The 19,619-nt window shown below is 39.2% G+C and overlaps 1 protein-coding gene across 3 annotated transcripts in view; it reads right to left on the bottom strand.

The window, feature by feature from the left end:
- Positions 1–8,702: 8,702 nt before the first annotated feature.
- GPBP1 (GC-rich promoter binding protein 1) overlaps positions 8,703–19,619 on the bottom strand; it is an 81,370-nt gene continuing 70,453 nt past the window's right edge. For all 3 annotated transcript variants that reach the window (XM_062212018.1, XM_062212017.1, XM_062212019.1), the window contains 5 exons: positions 18,694–18,834; positions 16,697–16,864; positions 16,025–16,212; positions 13,345–13,447; positions 8,703–9,680 (listed from right to left, as the gene is read on the bottom strand). In XM_062212018.1, coding sequence (XP_062068002.1) covers positions 9,522–9,680; positions 13,345–13,447; positions 16,025–16,212; positions 16,697–16,864; positions 18,694–18,834 — 759 coding nt within the window. In that variant the 3' untranslated portion in view covers positions 8,703–9,521. The remainder of the gene's footprint in view (positions 9,681–13,344; positions 13,448–16,024; positions 16,213–16,696; positions 16,865–18,693; positions 18,835–19,619) is intronic.

Below are 19,619 nucleotides of genomic sequence, written 5' to 3'. Positions count from 1 at the left end.
CATTCCACTTCTGGGAATTTATCCAGGGGAAATGAAATCAAAAAGAGTTATCTGTATCCTATATTCATTTCAGCTCAATTTACAATAGCTAAGATATGGAATCAACCAATGTCCATCGACTGAAGACTGGATAAAGAAATTATGGTATATACACACTATGGAATACTACACCCATGTGGGAGACCCAGAAGCTCCTTGTTCCTAGGCTCCTGGCTTCAGATTGGCTCAGCTCTGGCCGTTGCAGCCATCTGGGAGTGAACTAGCATATGGAAGACCTTTATGTCTCTCCCTCCTACTGTCTGTAACTCTACCTCTCAGATAAATAAATAAAATCTTAAAAAAAAAAAAAAAGGAAGAGGGAGGAGGAGGAAGAAAGGCAGGAATATGGGTGGGAGGAAGTTATGGGAGGAAGAATCATCATATTCCCAAATCTGTATATATTAAATGCATAAAGTTGTATTCCTTACACAAAATTTAAAAAGAGAAAAAAGGTAAAAAATATCTCTCCTGCCCTATTGATGTTATTTAAGGGTGTTTAAAGACAAATAGAAGGAACATTAAGTCTCCACTTTAACAACTTTGATGGTTCTCCACTGCCTGTAGGATAAAATCAGTTTGATCAAGATGTCAGGCTCTTTCATGACCTTGCTCCTGTTGCCTTACCAGCCTCATCTCCCTCCCTTACACTTATACCAATTTTGAACTCCACAGTTTTCCCTGAACCCAACAGGTTATAGCACGCCTTTGCCAATGCCAGTTCTTTAGCCTAAAATTCTTTTCTGCCATGTAGTGAGCCTTAAACTTTGTATTAAAATTCAATTACGACATCCTCTGGAAAGCTTTCCCTGAGCACCTCTGCCGTGTGTTAACTCTGTATACCTAAAAACTCATTTGCAACCATCTATTCTACAAGGCTATGACAAATTTCAGCTAAGAGTTATCTATATTCTGTAAATGATCAGGGTAGGGCACAGTCTAGCCAAGGTGTTTTTTTGTTTTTTTTTTTTTTTTTAAAGATTTTATTTATTTGAAAGAGTAAGAGAGGTAGACAGACAACAAAGAGGTCTTCTATCCATTGGTTCACTCCTCAGATGGCAGCAATGGCCGGAGCTGTGCCAATCCAAAGCCAGGAGCCAGGAGCTTCCTCCAGGTCTCCCATGCAGGTGCAGAGGGCCAGGGACTTGGGCCATCCTCTACTGCTTTCCCAGGCCATAGCAGAGAGCTGGATCGGAAGAGGAGCAGCCGGGACTAGAACTGGCACCCATATGGGATGCTGGCGCTTCAGGCCAGGGCTTTAACCCGCTGCACCACAGCACCAGCCCCTAGCCAAGTTCTAATTTCTTTTATTCTTCTAAATTGGGAAGTTTCCATTACAAAGAATATTGCCAAAAAAGTCATGGATTGTATCTTGCTGTAACCTGTGGCACTCCCTCCATTCTGGATCATAGCCCTTCCTGTCCAGGCATGTGGGACATAACAAGCCATTTGGACTTTGACTCTGTTAGCCTCTATGCAGCCCTGCCTTCAGCTGGGTCCACTGGGATCCTCAGACCTTCCTGCAACAACTTGTTCTTTTTCTATGGATTTGGATCTCTGTAGTGGCTGAGTAAAAGGATTCTTATCTAGAATTCCTGGATTTCGGGTCAATACACTGTTCACAGCTCCCACTCCCAAACCCCCATCTCCTATGCTACCAGACACAGAGCTCTTTTCTTCACTCCCCACCCCAGGAAGAATTTCAGGACTGTACTCTTCACTGTGCCTATTCTGAAGCCAGCATTGATACTAACTTCACCTTCTTTCTGCTTTATGGTCTCATCTGCACCCACAGACCCTCAACTTGCCTTAAGACTCCTGTTTGCTTGATTATTTCCTGTTGCTTCTAAGACTATACTCTGGTTCTCAATTCATGTTCAGAACAAAGATGATAAATAGTTTTTACAAAGAACTTCAGGCCGGTGCCATGGCTCACTAGGCTAATCCTCTGCCTGCGGCGCCAGCACTCCGATTCTAGTCCCGATTGGGGTGCCAGATTCTGTCCCAGTTGCTCCTCTTCCAGGCCAGCTCTCTGCTGAGGCCCCAGGAAGGCAGTGGAGGATGGCCCAACTGCTTGGGCCCTGCACCCACATAGGAGACCAGGAGAAAGCACCTTGCTCCTGGTTTTGGATTGGCGCAGTGCGCTGGCCGCAGCAGCCATTTGGGGGTGAACCAATGGAAGGAAGACCTTTCTAACTCTGCCTGTCAAACAAAAAACAAAAAACCAACAAACAAAAACAAAGAACTTCTCCAACTAAGAGAAAGATAAACTATAATTTACACCAAAGGAAGGCATAGGCTCTTCCTTTAAAATGAATGGTCTAAGAGCTGGTGTTGTGGCACAGCGACTTAAACCACCTCAAGTGACACCAGCATCCCATACAGGACTGTGGGTTCAGGGCAGAACTATTCGGCTTCCAATCTAGCTTAATAATGCCCTTGGGAAGATGGCCCAAGTGCTTGGGACCCTACTACCCATCGTGGGAGACCAGGATGGAGTTCCTGGCTCCTGGCTTTGGCCTGGCCCAGCTCTGGCTATTATACCCATTTTGAAGAGTGACCAGCAGAAAGATCTCCTTACCCTGCCCTTTGCTCTTTCAAGTAAATTTCTCTTTAAAACAAATGGTCCGTTTTATTGTTGGGCACAATCCAATTGAGAAAATGGTTTTGTCTTTATGAACTCTGAAAGTATGGGCAAGTGTTGTGGCACCGTGGGTTAAGCTGACATTTGGGATGCCTACACTGCATGAGATTGCCACATTTGAGCCCTGACTACTCTGCTTCTTGCTAAACACTCTGGGAAGCAGGGGGTCCTTGCCATTCACTCATTTTAGTTTCCAGCCCCTGGCTTCAGCCTGGCCTACCTCTGGCTATTTAGGAACTGAACCAGCAGATGGGAGTCTCTACTTTTCAAATAAAGCATTTAAAAACAAAATGTGAAAATTGCTATTAGTCAAACATGGAGGTAGTTTTAAAAGTATGCTTTCTCTTTCTCCAAAAAATGAGACCATTTCTTTCTTGACTTCTACTCTGCCTACATTCTGTACTTCAAACATATTTACTCTTATTTATTTTGGGAAATGGAGAGAGGGTAGGGGATGAGATCTTCCATCCACTGTTTCGCTACCCCTAAATGCTCATTAACAGCCGGGGCTGTGCCAGGTTGAAGCCAGGAGCCCAAAAACCAGTCTCCCACGTGGTCACCAAGACTCCAAGTACTTGAGCCATTACCTGCTGCTTCCAGATAGTGCAAGACTGATGGAGCTACGGGTTTGATTGGTCCAGCCTAGGATATTTTGAACAACAAAAAAACCATACAGGTAATGGCATAAAGATCAAATAAGACAGCCCTATTTCCAGCTGTTAAGTTTTCAAAGTTTTTTAAAAAATATTTTATTTATTTATTTATTTAGAAAGGTAGAGTTACAGAGAGGGAGAGACAGAGAAGTCTTCCAGCTGCTGGTTCACCCCCTAAATGGCTGCAGTGGCCAGAGCTGAGCAGATCCAAAGCCAGGAGTTTCTTCTGGATCTCCCATATAGGTGCAGGGGCCCAAGCAGACAGCTAGATCAGAAGCGGAGCAGCTGGCACACATATGGAATGCTGGCGCCACAGGCAGAGGCTTTATCCCACCATGCCACAGTGCCAGCCTCAAAGGCTATTTTTAAATCCAAAACAGGGACTAGGAAACTGCTACCCTTAGGTGGTCAGTTTCACTGCAGCACATATTTGTTTAGTCTGTACCTGCTTTGATGTTGCAACCACATACTTCAGTAATCCCAACAGCAATCACATGGTGCTAAATATTTACTGTTTAGTCCTTATGAAAAAGGTTATCAGTACTCAATTTAACCTCCAATAACTCCCAATAAATAAAACCTTAAATTTAAATCTCAGTAGATGGGATAAAGCCTCTATGCCTCTAGCCTCACTTCTGAGTACCCAGGTTTTATCTGTTCTGCCCAATGACTCATTTTACGACTCAATTCACCAAACCAAATTTTTAAAAAGCACTGTTTGAAGGGGAAAATATTAACTCAAAAAAAAAGTAATTTTTCATCTTCTCAAGACACCGCCTTATTAAAGCGGTTACATCTTGTTATTCAGGGCTACTTGTCTCCTTTAAAGAAAATGTTAAACTAGGACCAAGGCTATGACAAAAACATATTTCCTATTGAGAAAAGGCATACACTAGTATCTAAGATAAAGGTATACACCAGTCTCTAAGTAAAAACTATTATAGAGTCATCAGCTTCTTAAACAAAAACTGACACCTATGATTTAATTCTCTTAATCCATCAATGTCACCTAGACCTAGCAAGCTTATTTTAGGGTATCAAGTGCCATTTAAAAACAGGAACTGAAGTAAGGCTAAAGGGTTGTTTCCCTCAATTCTCCAGCTCAACTTGTTCATCTTCAGCATTCCAGAAAACAAAAAAACCTGAGAGAAATTAATGGAGGTCGCAAGTCAAATCCTAGCTTAGCATTGTGGTACTTACCTTATTTCCACAAAAAGTAGGAAGTAATATGAGTAACTGAAGCAATTCTATTAGTAGAGGCTTGAAAGCATGGAAGCCCATTCCTGTAAATAGTTCACAAGAGTATGATTGGCCATTAATGTTCAATGACTACATTCCATACAACTGATAAATCTCATTTTAAAGAGTGAATAAAATCAGAGTATCAACTTAGTTCATAACTGAGGTACAATGCCAAATAAAATCAGCAGAGCTCAGAGTTCGGCCTTATTTTTTTTAAAGATTCAATTATTTACTTGTAAGGCAGAGTTAAGAGATGAATCGTCCATCGTCTGGTTCATCTCCCAAATGGCTGCAACAACCAGGGTTAGGCAAGAGTGAAGCCAGGAGCCACATCCAGGTCTCCTATGTGGGTGCAGGAGCCCAAGATCTTGGGCAATCCTTTGCTGCTTTCCCGGGTGCATTAGCAGGGAGCTGGATAAGAAAAGGAGCAGCCACAGCTCCAACCAATACCTATATAGAATGCCACCGTTGCAGGATATGGCCTTAGCCCACTGCATGACAGTACCACCCCAAGAGCTTGGTTTTAATTCATTTTAACAACTAAGATGCTTCATGCCATTCACAACCATTTAGAATAGTAACTGACTGTTAAGTACTGTATGCCTGCTATTGGGGCTTCTGGTGAATAACAGTGCTATCAGCGGTGAAATGAAGCTAAAATTGATGGAAGACTTCTAATACTAGTGAGGATTTACACCAGATGCTTTTCATGTGAGATTTTCACCTTCACAATAACCATGTAGAATAGGTATCAATGTCTGGAGACACTGAGTTTCTGGATTAAGGTCACAGCTAACAAAGGGCAAAACCAGTTTCAAATCCAAGAATGATTACTTTCACTTCATGTCAATACATTAGGAAAACTTTGACTTTACAGTTATTTCTAAGAAAAGCTCACCTAACTATACATTTCAAAATTCTGAGACAAATTTCCAGATCCACATAATTATTTTTAAAACTCACAGTTCCCCCTCGGAGTCTGATTAAGTTCCATTGTTTAGCACTAAGGAAAATGAAGTAGCTAAAAATTCCTCTGCAGCACCGGAGGCTTTAGGGATTTTGCTATTAACTAATATGTCCTGCTCATGTCCTCCACAACAGCCGATTAACCCTTATAACATCAGGGAAAAGAACTGTCCAAAGGAAAAGTCACAATAGTCAGCTCACACTTGCTGATAGTCTGTAAAAGCTCCAGCAATACATCCTCTCATGTAAACCAAGATTAAAATCTCACATTTAAAAAAAAAAAGGGGGGGGGGTGCCTAAAGCTGCTGCCTACAACACCAGCATCCCATATGAGCACCTGACGGAGTCCTGCTACTCCATTTTTCATCAAGCTCCCTGCTAATAGGCCTGGGAAAGCAGCAGAGAATGGCTGTACTTGGGCCTCAGAACCCCCATGGGTGACCTGGATGAAGTACCTGGCTTCTGCCTGGCTCAGCCCTGGCCATTGTGACCATCTGGGGAGTGAACCAACAACGGATGCTCTCTCTGCCTCTCCCTCTAACTCCGCCTTTCAATTAATCTTTAAAAAAAAAAAAAAAAAAATTCAGGGGCTGGCAGTGTAGCACAGTGGCTTAAGCCACACCTGGAATGCCAAAATCCCATGGCACCAGTTTCAAGTCCTGGCTGCTCCACTTCTAATCCAGCCATCTGCTAATGTACCTGGAAAAGTAGCAGGAGATGGCCCCCAACTACTTGGGTCCCTGCCACCCATGTTAGATCAGGATGGAGTTCCAGGCTCCTGGCTTCGGCCTGGCCAACCCCTGGCAACTACAGCCATTTGGGGAGTAAACTAGTGAATGGAAGATCTAACTTTGCCTTTCAAATAAAATAAAGTTTAAAAAAAAAAAAAAAAACCCAACCCACAAAACTACACAAGCATGTGCCTTTTCTAACCTAGTTATCTGGATTCTAATGAAAACACACCTCAAACAACTGTTTCAAATTTATAAGACATTCTGGAGCATACAAGAATCTGATGTCAGGTTAAGGATATGGGAGGGTTGTCTTCATAAACAAGTCACAATATATTCCTAAAATAAATTTAAAACAAGCTTATATAGTTATAAACACTAGCAAAAAGACTAAAATTTTTTAGGAACCATATTCTTCAGCATAATGAATTTTAATATGTACCTGATATTGTTAATCTAAATTTTAAGCAAGCACTTAAGTTTGTTATAAAGAACTGTATTTATAAATATTAAAACTATTCTGTTATCTTAAAAATCACAATATACAATTTTTGAAATCCTACTTTAAATCATTACCAGAATTTTGTTGGTTACATTTTTTACAAAAAAGAAAAATTCAGGGCTAGAGTGTTTAGTAGTGAGAGGGAGGGATTCACAAAAGTGGGAGCACCAAGAATTCAGGAGAGTGGAGGAAGAGGGAAAGGGGTTAATATATATGTCCACTACCTTAGTTGTGATTTATGGGTCAGAATATCAAGCTCTATGCTTTGCATGCTGTATCGATTTAAATTTATTCCTCAATAAAGTGGGTGGTATTGGGGGCGGGGGGAGGCAGGGAAAATTAGCTTGAGGTGACCAAATCACATGTTTTTCAGACCTCCATGATCTACTTCTGAGTTCAGAACTCCAAACTTTTTTTCTTTTTTTTTTTGGACAGGCAGAGTGGACCGTGAGAGAGAGAGACAGAGAGAAAGGTCTTCCTTTTTGCCGTTGGTTCACCCTCCAATGGCCGCTGCAGCCGGCGCATCTCGCTGATCCGAAGCCAGGAGCCAGGTGCTTCTCCTGGTCTCCCATGCGGGTGCAGGGCCCAAGCACTTGGGCCATCCTCCACTGCCTTTCCGGGCCATAGCAGAGAGCTGGCCTGGAAGAGGCGCAACCGGGATAGAATTTGGCGCCCCAACTGGGACTAGAACCTGGTGTGCCGGCGCCCCAAGGCAGAGGATTAGCCTATTAAGCCAAGGCGCCGGCCAGAACTCCAAACTAGATCTACACTTTAACTAGTACGAGTTGTTAGGGGACACCTTTACAACATTTCAAGCTCTTTGTCAGCTGCCTATGATTTAAACAGCAAGTTAAAACTACGTTAAACTTCAACAATTCTCTTAAATTACATGTGTATAGCTCCATCCCCTAACTAACCTTACTAATGCTACCGCTTAGTATGCAGAATAACCCGTATCATTGTACTATACCATATTTGAAAAGTAACCTTCTTAAAACATCTCATACCATAATTCATGAAATCACAATAAACATTAACTGCTAGTAAATGGGAATAAAGACAGGAAACACTATCTGATTATAAGGTAGAAGCTGGAAAACAAAAAATTACAGAATCTTTTCTAAAATTATAAAACACAATAGGGTGGATTTTGAATGTGAACCACATTTCTCAGGTCCCTTCTAGTTCTGTTAGTAAATACACAGTTTGAGTCTGATAAATTTCATTAATCCATTAACCAAATAATGCAATCTAAGAGTCCCAAAGACATTCATTATGTCATTCCAACAGCATTGTCAAAGTGTGCTTCAGCATCTCTTGCAGCTAAGGTGACAGTTTGGTCAATCAGGCTAAATTGTGGCAAACTTTCTAACAATTGATAAATTTCATATTTTCTGTTACCATTCTGCTCATTCTCAGAAGCTCTGTAGACATGGAAAAGTGTTGCTTCTATTGTAATTTCCCTATCACCACCTGTCTGATGACAACAACAAAAAAATACAGCTTCTGCACTCTAGCAGAGTATTGATGTGAGAACCGCAATAACACTGAAGTCATTTGAGAAAACACAATTTTTAAAAACCCAAGTCTTAGATCAATCTGATGGAAAAACTTCAATTATGCTCTAAGATTATTCTCTTTACAATCAGAATACATTTAAAAATAGGATAATGGGGGAAGCTAAAAGCAAACAAGACTAAATAAAACCACCAAAAATAAAAATACAAACATACAAAGAGCCAAAATACTCAATAAAACCGAAACAATCTAAAATTAATGTGCAAATGAAAATAAGGTAGTTAACATTCATTCATTCAATAAGCTCGTGCACTGATAAAGGCTTAGTTTTCTTTTCCTAACTTCAGAAAGTGAATACAATAAGTTCTATTTAGAGACCAATACCTTGAATACTCCAGAAAACAACAATATTCTGAAAATCCAGTTTATTTTCCATGTTGTGGACAGATCCAGTCAATGTGATCAGTTTTTTTCTGCATGTGTAATAATTTATCAAAATAAGCTTTCCCACAAGACTCTTGCATCAACTCTGAAAATCCTGGTCTGACAGCATAACCCAAATAAAGCTCTTGAAAATCACCTATTAAAATTTGGAAGTGTGGTAAGTCTTTCCTATAACATTTACTGCACTACAAGTGAGTAAAGAGCAGTTTATATTTTAAAAGGTGACTAGTACAGCAGTTGAGTTCAGGAAATTAATGTTTTAGTGCACTTTGCTCCAGTTTTAGCAAACATGCTACCATTTTCCTTGTTTTTTTTTCCCCCCTGTGGTAGGGAGACACAAAGTGGACTTGAAGATTTTCACTGTAAGAAAAAGGTATGACTCTGCAAGCAAAACAGTTAAGCTGCCTTTTTTTTTTTTTTTCTTAAGACCTGGACATTTTAAGACAGAAGCTTTGCAAAACATTACACAATTTTTATTATTAAATGAGAAAAATCTCATTTGTTACATCGTCACATTGCTAGTCAGAGAAATGCTGCAGTGATGAAGAAAGTCAATGTTGGATCAACCAAAGTCCTCATTTCTACAACATTCATTTACAAAGAAATAATGTTCAACACAGCCCAACACAACATTCTTGGTTTTCTTCATATTGAAGTCCCCCCAAAAAATCATCTTCTAATGGGGTATTTTACTACATAAATTATAGTTCTTCATTTTTACAATTCACCCCAAACTGTATGAGAGATGTTTCACGCTAAAATTTCTAAAGCTGTTAGGAAATCCTTCACACATCGTCGTCATCTGATGTGTCACTGCTACTTGTCTCTGTGTCATCGTTCTCAATCGTGGGTTTGAAAGTGCTGTTTTTCCAGGGTCCAAACTTGAAGTCACAGATGAGGCCATTTTTCAAAATACCATTTTTTCTCAGACCATTCTTCTGTAACTAAAATGTCAAAAACAAAATAAATTGAACAAATTGTCCCTCAAGGGTTATTTACCCACTAAGATTATCACTGTTATTAAGTATAACCCTGAGTATGATAAAAGTTGATAAAATTAATAAAACTGTACCCTGTCCTGGAAATTCCACAGATGATGTCTCATTTTCCAAAAAACAAGCTATTCAGATAGAAACAGGTAATTGATCCAACTGACCTAGCAAAATATTGCCTAGGAATAAACAAATTCTTGGGGAGAATAGCATTTACCATTTACCAAACCACTGTTTGTTGAATGTGGTAGAAAGAACATAGATTTTTGGATATGGACAAGATAGATGTGAATCTTAACTTCATCATACATACTAAGGTACTAAGTAAACCTTTCCAAATTTTCACTTAATTTCCTAAAACGAACATTGTAATAAATACTAGGTGAAATCCAGCATACATATTAGCAACTATTAAATTACATCTGTTATTTTTATTCTGACCTAAATTAACATAGTATAGTCTGCTTTATTCATACTTTGTAAAATAAGTAGCATGAGAACTACAAAGTAAAAACATCAAATAGAATCCTTTGCTTAACCATGGAGATTAAGATACTGAAAAAATAATGGTCCTTTTTCCCTAAAAACGGTAAGTTAGAACTGAAGAGTTACTATACTAACAGGAAGAATGGGGGTCAGTCACAGAGCAAAAAAGATGGTTGGCCCCAATGCAAAAAAAGGTACAGATGTGAAATTAACATTTAACACACCCATTCCATTAACTCCTTTTGAAAGCCATTCATGAAAAATGTGACTCTGGTCAACTGTGATGTGAAACTCTAAATACAATGTCTAAGACCAAATCCACTAAAATAAGTTAATATTTAGAACTGCCTATATGTTTGTTATCATAAAGATTACAATAATCTGCAGAAGTCCAAACCTGGAAGTACTACTTAAATTATGGCTTACATTATTATATATCTTTAAAATTAGAAACAATAAGCTGAAGACATGGTCCTAGCTCTGTCTCTGTCATCCATGGGAGCCCAGGATGGAGTTCCAGACTCCTAGCCCAGCCCCGGTCATTGCACCCACTTGGAGAATAAACCAGCAGCTGGAAGATCACTGTGTGTCTCTTCTCTTCTCTTTTTCTGTAACTCTGCCTCTCAAATAAATAAGTCTTAAAAAAAAATATATTGGGGCTGGCGTAGTGGGTAAAGCCGCCACCCATAGAACCGGCATCCCATATGGGTGCCAGTTCGAGTCCTGGCTGCTCCACTTCCGATCCAGCTCTCTGCTACGGCCTGGGAAACCAGCAGAAGATGGCCCAGCTCCTGGTTCCTCGCTTTGGATCAGCTCAGTGCCAGCCGTTGTGGCCAATTGGAGAGTGAACCAGCAGATGGAAGAGCTCACTCGCTCGCTCTCTCTATCTCTCTCTCTCTCTACCTCTCCTTCTCTGTGTAACTCTTTCAAATAAATAAATAAATCTTTAAAAAAAATTTTATTTAGTTGCCCTAAGATCCACTAATTCTACTAGTAGGTATATAATATACCCAAAGTACTAAAGCCAAGGACTCAAACAGTTATTTGTACTACTTTCCTTAGAGCAGTAGTTATAGTAGCTAAAAAGAAAAGTAACCGAAGTACCCACCAACAGATGAATGGATAAATGAATATATATACATAATGTAACATTATCAAGCTTTTTTTAGAAAGGAAGACAATTTTGACACATGCTACATGGATGAACCTTGAGGAAGAAAGACATAAGGCTAAGTGAAATAAGTCCGTCACAAAATGACAAATATTACATGATTCCACTAATATAAGATATGGAAAACTGTCAAATTCATAGAGATAAAAACTAGACTGGGGGCTTCCAGGGATGGTGAAGCAGGGAATGTTGTTACTGTTTAATGGGCATGGGGTGCTGACGCTGTGGCACAGCAGGTAAAGCTGCCGCCTGCAGTGCCAGCACCCTGTATGGGTGCTGGTTCGAGTCCTAGCTGCTCCACTTCCTATCCAGCTCTCTGCTATGGCCTGGGAAAGAGAAACTGGCCCAAGTCCTGCACCCACATGGCAAACCTGGAAGAAGCTCCTGGCTCCTGGCTTCAGATCAACTCAGATCCGGCCACTGCAGCCATCTGGGGGATGAACCAGCAGATGGAAGACCTCTCCTCTCTGCCTTTGCCTCTCTGTAACTCTAAATAAGTAAATCTTAAAAATAATAATAATAATAAAATTAATGAGTATGGGGTTTCAAGTTGGGAAGATGACAAATGCAGATATATGTTGGCGATGGATGCCTAACAGTGCCACAATGCCTACTGACCTGTACAATGCTAAAGTGGTTAAGTCATGTGAAGTTTGTTGGTTTTTTTTTTTTCCCCCTTTGACAGGCAGAGTGGATACTGAGAGAGAGACAAAGAGAAAGGTCTTCCTTTTTACCGTTGGTTCACCCTCCAACGGCCGCTGCGGCCGGCACATCTCGCTGATCCGAAGCCAGGAGCCAGGTGATTCTCCTGGTCTCCCATGTGGGTGCAGGGCCCAGGGACTTGGGCCATCCTCCACTGCCTTCCCGGGCCATAGCAGAGAGCTGGCCTGGAAGAGGGGCAACCAGGATAGAATTCGGCGCAACAGGGACTAGAACCCAGTGTGCCAGCGCCTCAAGGTGGAGGATTAGCCTGTTAAGCCACGGTGCCGACCGTCATGTGAAGTTTTTAACACAACTTTAAAAAGTGTGCTGGGATGATCAATATATTACATTCATCCTTTAAAATTTTTAATTGAGATGCTTGAACTCACTGTATTACAAAATTAGAAATGACTCATTTCTTCTAAGATCCTATTCAAAACACTTCTGAGGTGCTTTGAAGATCAACAAAATCAATTATAATGTCTCCATATAGAAAATCAAGAGATGTATAACCAGAGCAATTTAAAAAATAAAAAGTATCTCAACTTCCTGATGCTCTAGCAAACATTTCCCAATATTCTCTGAAAAGGAAACTTATGGGGGCAGATGTCTGCCCTAACAGTTAAAGACATCCAAAACTCACACTAGAATGACAGGGTTCAATGTCAGCTCCGGCTCCTAACTCCAGCTTCCTGCTAAGGCATTCTATGAAATGCTGTGGTAATGACTCAAGCAGTTAGGTCCCTGCCACAGACATGGAAATCTAAACCGAGATCCTGGATTCTGGATTTCGTTTGCCCTGGCCCAGCTATTGTTTACATATAGGGAGTGAACTAGCAGTTGGAAGCTAATGTACATGCTTTCTCTGTCTCTCAAGTTAAAAAACAAAAAATAAAAAAATAGTGGAAAGGAGGTTTATGGAGAAGTAAAACCAGATGCTCTTGGAATATGGAATATTCTTGTGCAAGGTGAAGGTGCTTAGAGAGCTACTGATGCTCTCTACTTGTCATCCATGACAGAAATAAAATTAACAAAAATGACAAATTATAGACACTAATTTCTATTTATTGCACACTCAAAAATTTAAAGATCATTGCAGAGCTGTCTAAAACAAAGGCAATTATGATCTATTATGTGATGTCTAACAAATTACTAAATGAAACCATAACACCCCTCACCATGCCTACTTGTAATTATGCTCCTCTAATTACGGAAGGGCAATCTAAAAGTAAACTTGCATAATTCAGCTTATCTTACCTGTTCACTAATAACTTGGAATTCTCTCATCTCATCTTCAGTTAAGGGAGCACACGTTTCATCATTTTCACTATCTTCCTGCCAACCCATCTCTTTTAACAATCTACAAAGAAGGGATGAAATTAAGTTCAATTTAGAGCTTCTCCTGAGCAGAAAATTCCATTATATTTATATATAACATATATTATAAATTCCATTTATATTATATGCAAGAAAACTCTAAGACACATCAACAGATGTTGAGTTTAATCCTAGAACCTGCAATAAAACAGGTTAAGGTTAAGTCTAATAAATTATCTTTGATAATAAAATAAAAAGAAACTGCTTAACTGCCCAATGTGCAGTCAAATGATTTCTGGGCAGAAAACTTATAACAGGAGAGACCTGAAGAAAATCTAGTAAATTCTTGTAGAAAAAGTAAAAGTAATACCCTTCCTCTTTTTCTTTTTCTTCAATTCCACCATAATCTACTATATTCTTAGCTACTTACCAGGTTTTCTACTTTATGAAGAAAAAAGCTAGAATAGTTTACCTTATGTTGTATTTTATAATCTGTCTATTAATATTACCTCTTATAGGCATGACAAAACAAGCATCATCCACAACATAATGCAATTTGAGACACATTCAGTAACAAAAATGACTTAACAGATCTTATAGAGAATCTAAACAAACAAAAATGCCAGATATGGCTATACCATTTTCCTTCCAATTTTGAAGGGATGTCACAGTCAAAGGATTAATCCAAGTGAGCCACAGCACCAGGCTCAGAGTTTCTGTATCTTACTTATATCATACAGGTCTGACAAAGTTTTGTTTTGTTTAACATTGCACTCCTGAGGTCTTCTATATACCTATTTGCAACTACTCATCTTTCACTTTCAGCCTGCCATATATTAGTTACTGTAAACTTTCAACTGTAAGTGACCATGAACAAAAGATGATGGCTTGGGGCCGGAGCTGTGATGTAGGTGGTTAAGCCACAGCCTGTGGGGCCAGCATACCATATAGACTCCAGTTAGTGTCCTGCTGTTCCTCTTCTGATCCAGCTCTCTGCTAATGGCCTGGGAAAGCAATGGAAGAAGCCCCAAGCACTTGGGTCCCTGCACCGGCGAGGGAGACCAGGAGAAAACTCCTGCCTCATGGCTTCAGATCGGCCCAGCTCCGGTTGTTAAAGCCATTTGGGGCCAGCAGGTGGAACGCCTCTCTCTCTGTAACTCTGCCTCTCAAATAATAACTCTTAAAAAAAAGAAGGGGCCGGCATGGTGGCATGGCGGATAAAGTTGCTGTCTGAAGTGCCGGCATCCCATATGGGTGCCAGTTCGAGTCCTGGTTGTTCCAAATCCAATCCAATCCAGCTCTCTGCTATGGCCTGGGAAAGCAATGGAAGATGGCCCAAGTGCTTGGGACCTTACACCCGTGTGGGAGACCCAGAAGAAGCTCCTGCCTTCAGATTGACATAGCTCTCGCCGTTGCGGCCAATTGGGGAGTGAACCAGAGGATGAAAGACCCCTCTCTCTCTGCATCTCCTTCTCTCTGTAACTCTTTCAAATAAATAATAAATCTTTTTAAAAAGAAAAAAAAAAAAGGAAGAAGAAGAAAAAGAAAATGATGGTTCAAATTGCCCCTGCCACCCAAGTGGGAGACCCAGATGGAGTTCTTGGATCCTGGCTTTGACCTGGCCCAGCCTAACTGTTGCAGGCATTTAGGAACCGGCAGATAGAAAATCTCTCTGTGTGTCACTCTGCCTTTCAATTAAATGAAAAGAAATAAACATTAACAATAACAACAAAAACCTGAAACATTTTGCCTTTAAAGGAATGGCTGAGGAAGTAAAAGGTAACTCACAAAGGGGTGGAAAATAACTGTTAAGTCAAATATAAATAAATACACAAAATAAGAAACTCTTAGCAACTTGAAAATTATTAAAAAGGCAGTGAATGTATTTTAGAAACTATGTCTCCTACAGATAATGTATAAATGGCCAGTAGGAACATGAAGACATTCAAAACTGTTAGACATTAGAGAAATATATACTAAAAACCACAAAAAAAGGCATTATCATATACCCTCAAGAAAGCTTATAACCAAAGGCAGATGATACCAAGTATGGGTGAGAAACTGAAACTTTCCATATTGCTGATGAGGATACAAAACAGTGCGTTTTGAAAAATAGTCTGATAGGTTTCCAGAGTGTCAAACTTAGTTGCCATATGTACTATCAAACATCTAGGTATTTACTAAAGACAAATAAAGGGAACAAAGTACTGACATGTACCACAACACAAATGAATCTTGAATATGCTATGTTTAATGAAAGATGACAGAGAACAAAAATCACATTCTGAGTTACTACACTTATATGAAATAGCCAAAAAGGCAAATCTATGGCGACAGAAAATAATTACTGGCTGCCTCTAAGACCGAGTGGAAACGAAGAGAAAATGTAAATGGGCTTGGGGCTTTTTTCTAGGGTGATATAAATGTTTTAAAATTAGATTGTGGTAGCAGTTGCACCACCCTAATGTATTAAAAATCACTGGTATCTGTATACTTCAAATGGGTGAGACTTACACTATTATAAATCCTATCTGAAGCCTATTAAAAAGTAAGTCAGTAAAGCACCATATAGAAATCCTGAATATTTAAAATGCCAGAAAAAAAAGTAAAAAATACTAACCTGTGTTCTGCCTCAAGTGAACTTGAAAGAACATCAGTTTGTGGAAAGGTTGAAGAGCGAATGATCTGTTGGGAAATAACTGAAGCATTGCCATTCTCTTGTGGAATTTCATTTTCATCAAAGTTTCGGTTTATATCCCTTTCTTGGTGAGTACTATTGCTGTTATGCAAATTAAATGATTCATCATCCTGATTTTTAGGGAATAAAAAAAAATGAGTTCTAAAGAGTACAGTTATTAAAAATTTCAATAGATCATGGCTAGATTTCCAGTGAGAATGCACTAATGTAATACATTTTATCATTAAGTTTAGGAAACATTCTCATCAAGGAATCAAAAACTAAGCTGAAAAGGATACTCAAACCTCTCTGGTCCTAAGTCTTCAGATCTATTCAACAAAGGCAAAAACCAAAAAAGAATGAAGGCAAGCAGGATGAAAACGGGGAAATCAGAAGGAAAGAGATATGAATGAAGACAACTTATTTTAACACTTATTTTTGCAAAGTAACTACATAATTAGAAAAAACTACTTTAGAAAGCAAATCATATTTATATAAATTGTTGAACTTTTCAGGAAATTGAAAATTTGATCAGAGTAATTCATAGTCCTAAATATTTGCCCAAATAGTTTAATGACATCTTAATAGAAAGTCAAGTAATAAAAATTCGATTACCTTCTCTGAGCCAGCATGGCTCTCATCTTCATGTTCCTCTTCTACTCTGTCCCTTTTCAATGCTTTCAAAAACTCACTCTTCTTATCAGTGCGCATTCGAGTCAATCTGGTTAGGCGAGGTTGCTGATTAAGTTTGTCAACAGGTGAAGAGGAATTGGAGCGATTACACTAAGGGAAATTCAGAAATACTGATAAATATGTAGCAGGGAATCAGTATCAATATAAAGTTCACAATTACTACAGCTTCCTATTTTACCTTTATTCACAATGCAAAACTGTTTTTAAGGTCTATTTTTTAAACCTATTTCTCTCCATTCCTCCCTTTTCTTTACTACTGAATTAATCAGTGAGTTTGTTTGCCATAGAAACAAAGAAAGCCTGGAAATGTTCAGACTCAGATTCAAATTAGGAGTTTACTTGATAAATGCAGCACAGAATTGCCTAAACATTTCTATAAGAGCACCTTTAAAACTTCATGAAAAATGGAATAAAAAGACAATGCACATTTTCCACAAACTTCTTGAAATACCCTTGTACACGGAACAGTTTTTCAAACTGTATTCCACATTCCAGAGTTTACACAATAGTTCAAATAAGATTACACACAGTTTATCTTGTTGGATTTCACCAGGAAAAATTTTCTAAGATATGGAAAGGAGGGGGGGAACTGACATTAACTGATTTCTTTTGGTTATAGTTCCTTGTTTTTTCTTTTGACAGTGGAATACAATAGAAATATCAACAACTGTCAAAGGATTTTTTATCTATGGAAATGAACAATACTTAATTGCTTGTTTAATACTTGAGCATTATAAATAACCTAAGCACAATAAACCAGCTAAGAATGCTTGTTCCCTTACAGCTCAACAATCCTACAGTTGAGAACATAAGTAAGAAATGGTGTATAACAAGGTAAAAGCCAACACCTGCCACAAACACCGACATCCCATATGGGCCCCTTTTCGTGTTCTGGCTATTCCACTTCCAATCCAGTCCCTGATAATGGTCTAGGAAAAGCAGAAGATGGCTAATATGTTTGGGCCACTACCACCTGTTTGGGAGACCTAGCTGAAGCTCCTGGCTTCCACATTGCCCAGCAGAGGCCATCTGCAGAGTAAACCAGCAGACGGAAGATCTTTTCCTCCCTCTCTGTAATTCTGACTTTCAAAATAAATAACTACATCTTTAAAAAAAATGTACTTTCTGAATACTTTAAACAGCAGTGAATATAGTATCAACAATGAATACAATTCAACTAAAGGAGGACTTTATAACCAGCAATGACCAACTTCAAACACACACTGGATGGAAGACTCTCTCCTTCTCTAACACTTTCAAATAAATAATCTTTAAAAAAGAAAAAAAAAAAATATATATATATATAGTGTTCCAGTATGGTACCCAAAGCAATTTTAGGTAGAACACTATGTTCTTAAGTGTCCTTATACTGTGGACTAGTCAGGGAACTCCCTGATTCAGGAGTTTCAAAAAACTGATCAAATGAAAAATACTTTTACCTATCAGGTATTCACTCAGTATAATAACAATATGTACCTTTCTCTCTCCCTCTCTCTCCCCACCTCAGCAAACACTTTTATGTCCATCATCCCCCAAAGTAGATAATTATATCACATTATTGTTTCAATACTCATTATTAGTATTAGACTGAAACATCCTACAGCGTAACTATCATAAATATCAAGTAAAGCTTATTTTTCTAATGATATTTCTCTTCAAAATGACTCTGATGATGAGGGATTTATTACATTATTTTTAGTTTACTTTACAGTTTGCAATGTCTTCGTTTATAATCTTGAAAATTAGTCCTACTTTCCCAAAGTGCAAATAGTAGTGTGTGACTCAAGGTCTCCAAAGAACTAAATCTCACTGTAATCCATTCATTTAGTGAATTTATATCTTTTCTTTTATATTATCATGATGAGACTGCTATCTAATTATCATGATTAGAGTGTTAAAAATAATTTTTAATGCCATACCTCCTTCACTGAATTTGTTGATGAACTTAAATTCTTGGCAGTTGATTTAAAAGCATTGAAGTTGCCAACACCATAAGCAGACTCATGAGGGAAAGAAGTTCCAACTTTATTTTCTTTAGTTTGGCTTTTCCATTGTGTAGGCTAAAGAAACAGAAATACTAATGACTACCAAAAAACCATTCTGCTGATCAAAATAATTTTTCCAATTGATACTTCATTATTCCTACATGGTTCTCTGTTCTTTCCTTTTTCCAAAAAACCAAAAGCTTAGTATCAAGTTAAAAATACCCAGATAGGGGAAGGCACTTGGTGTAATGGTTTAGATACCACCTGGGGGGCTGGCAGTGTGACACAGCAGGTTAAGCCACAGCCTAGTGATGGCATCCCATATAGGGGCTGGTTCTATTCCCAGCTGCTCTATTTCTGAGCTAGCTCTCTGCTAACGTGCCTGAGAAAGCAGTGGAAGATGGCTAGGCATCTAGACCCACATGGAGACTCAAAAGAAGTACCTGCTTCTTGTCTGACCCAGCTCTGGCAATCTGGGGAATGAAACAGCACATGAAAGATTTCTATCTCTTCCTCTAACTCTTTTCAAATAAAATAAAGAAATCTAGAAATCTAGAAATCAGGAAGGAAGGGAGGGAGGGAGGGAGGGAGGGAGGGAGGAAGGGAGGAAGGAAGGAAGGAAGGAAGGAAGGAAGGAAGGAAGGAAGGAAGGAAGGAAGGAAGGAAGGAAGGAAGGACACTACTTGGCACACCAAAATTTGGTATCAGAGCTCCTGGATTCAAATCCCTGCTAATGGCACACCCTGATGACTGCTCAAGTGGCTGGGTTGCTGCCGCTCACATGAGAGACTGGGTGGGTTTCTGGCTCCCAGCTGTAGCTGAGTGAGCTTTTGGGAACTGAACCAGTGGATGATAGCTAA

This window comes from Lepus europaeus, chromosome 15 (genome assembly GCF_033115175.1).
Source record: "Lepus europaeus isolate LE1 chromosome 15, mLepTim1.pri, whole genome shotgun sequence".
Classification (NCBI taxonomy): domain Eukaryota; kingdom Metazoa; phylum Chordata; class Mammalia; order Lagomorpha; family Leporidae; genus Lepus; species Lepus europaeus.
The sequence above is the reverse complement of the archived record's forward strand: the minus strand, read 5'-3'. Positions and strand labels throughout refer to the sequence as shown.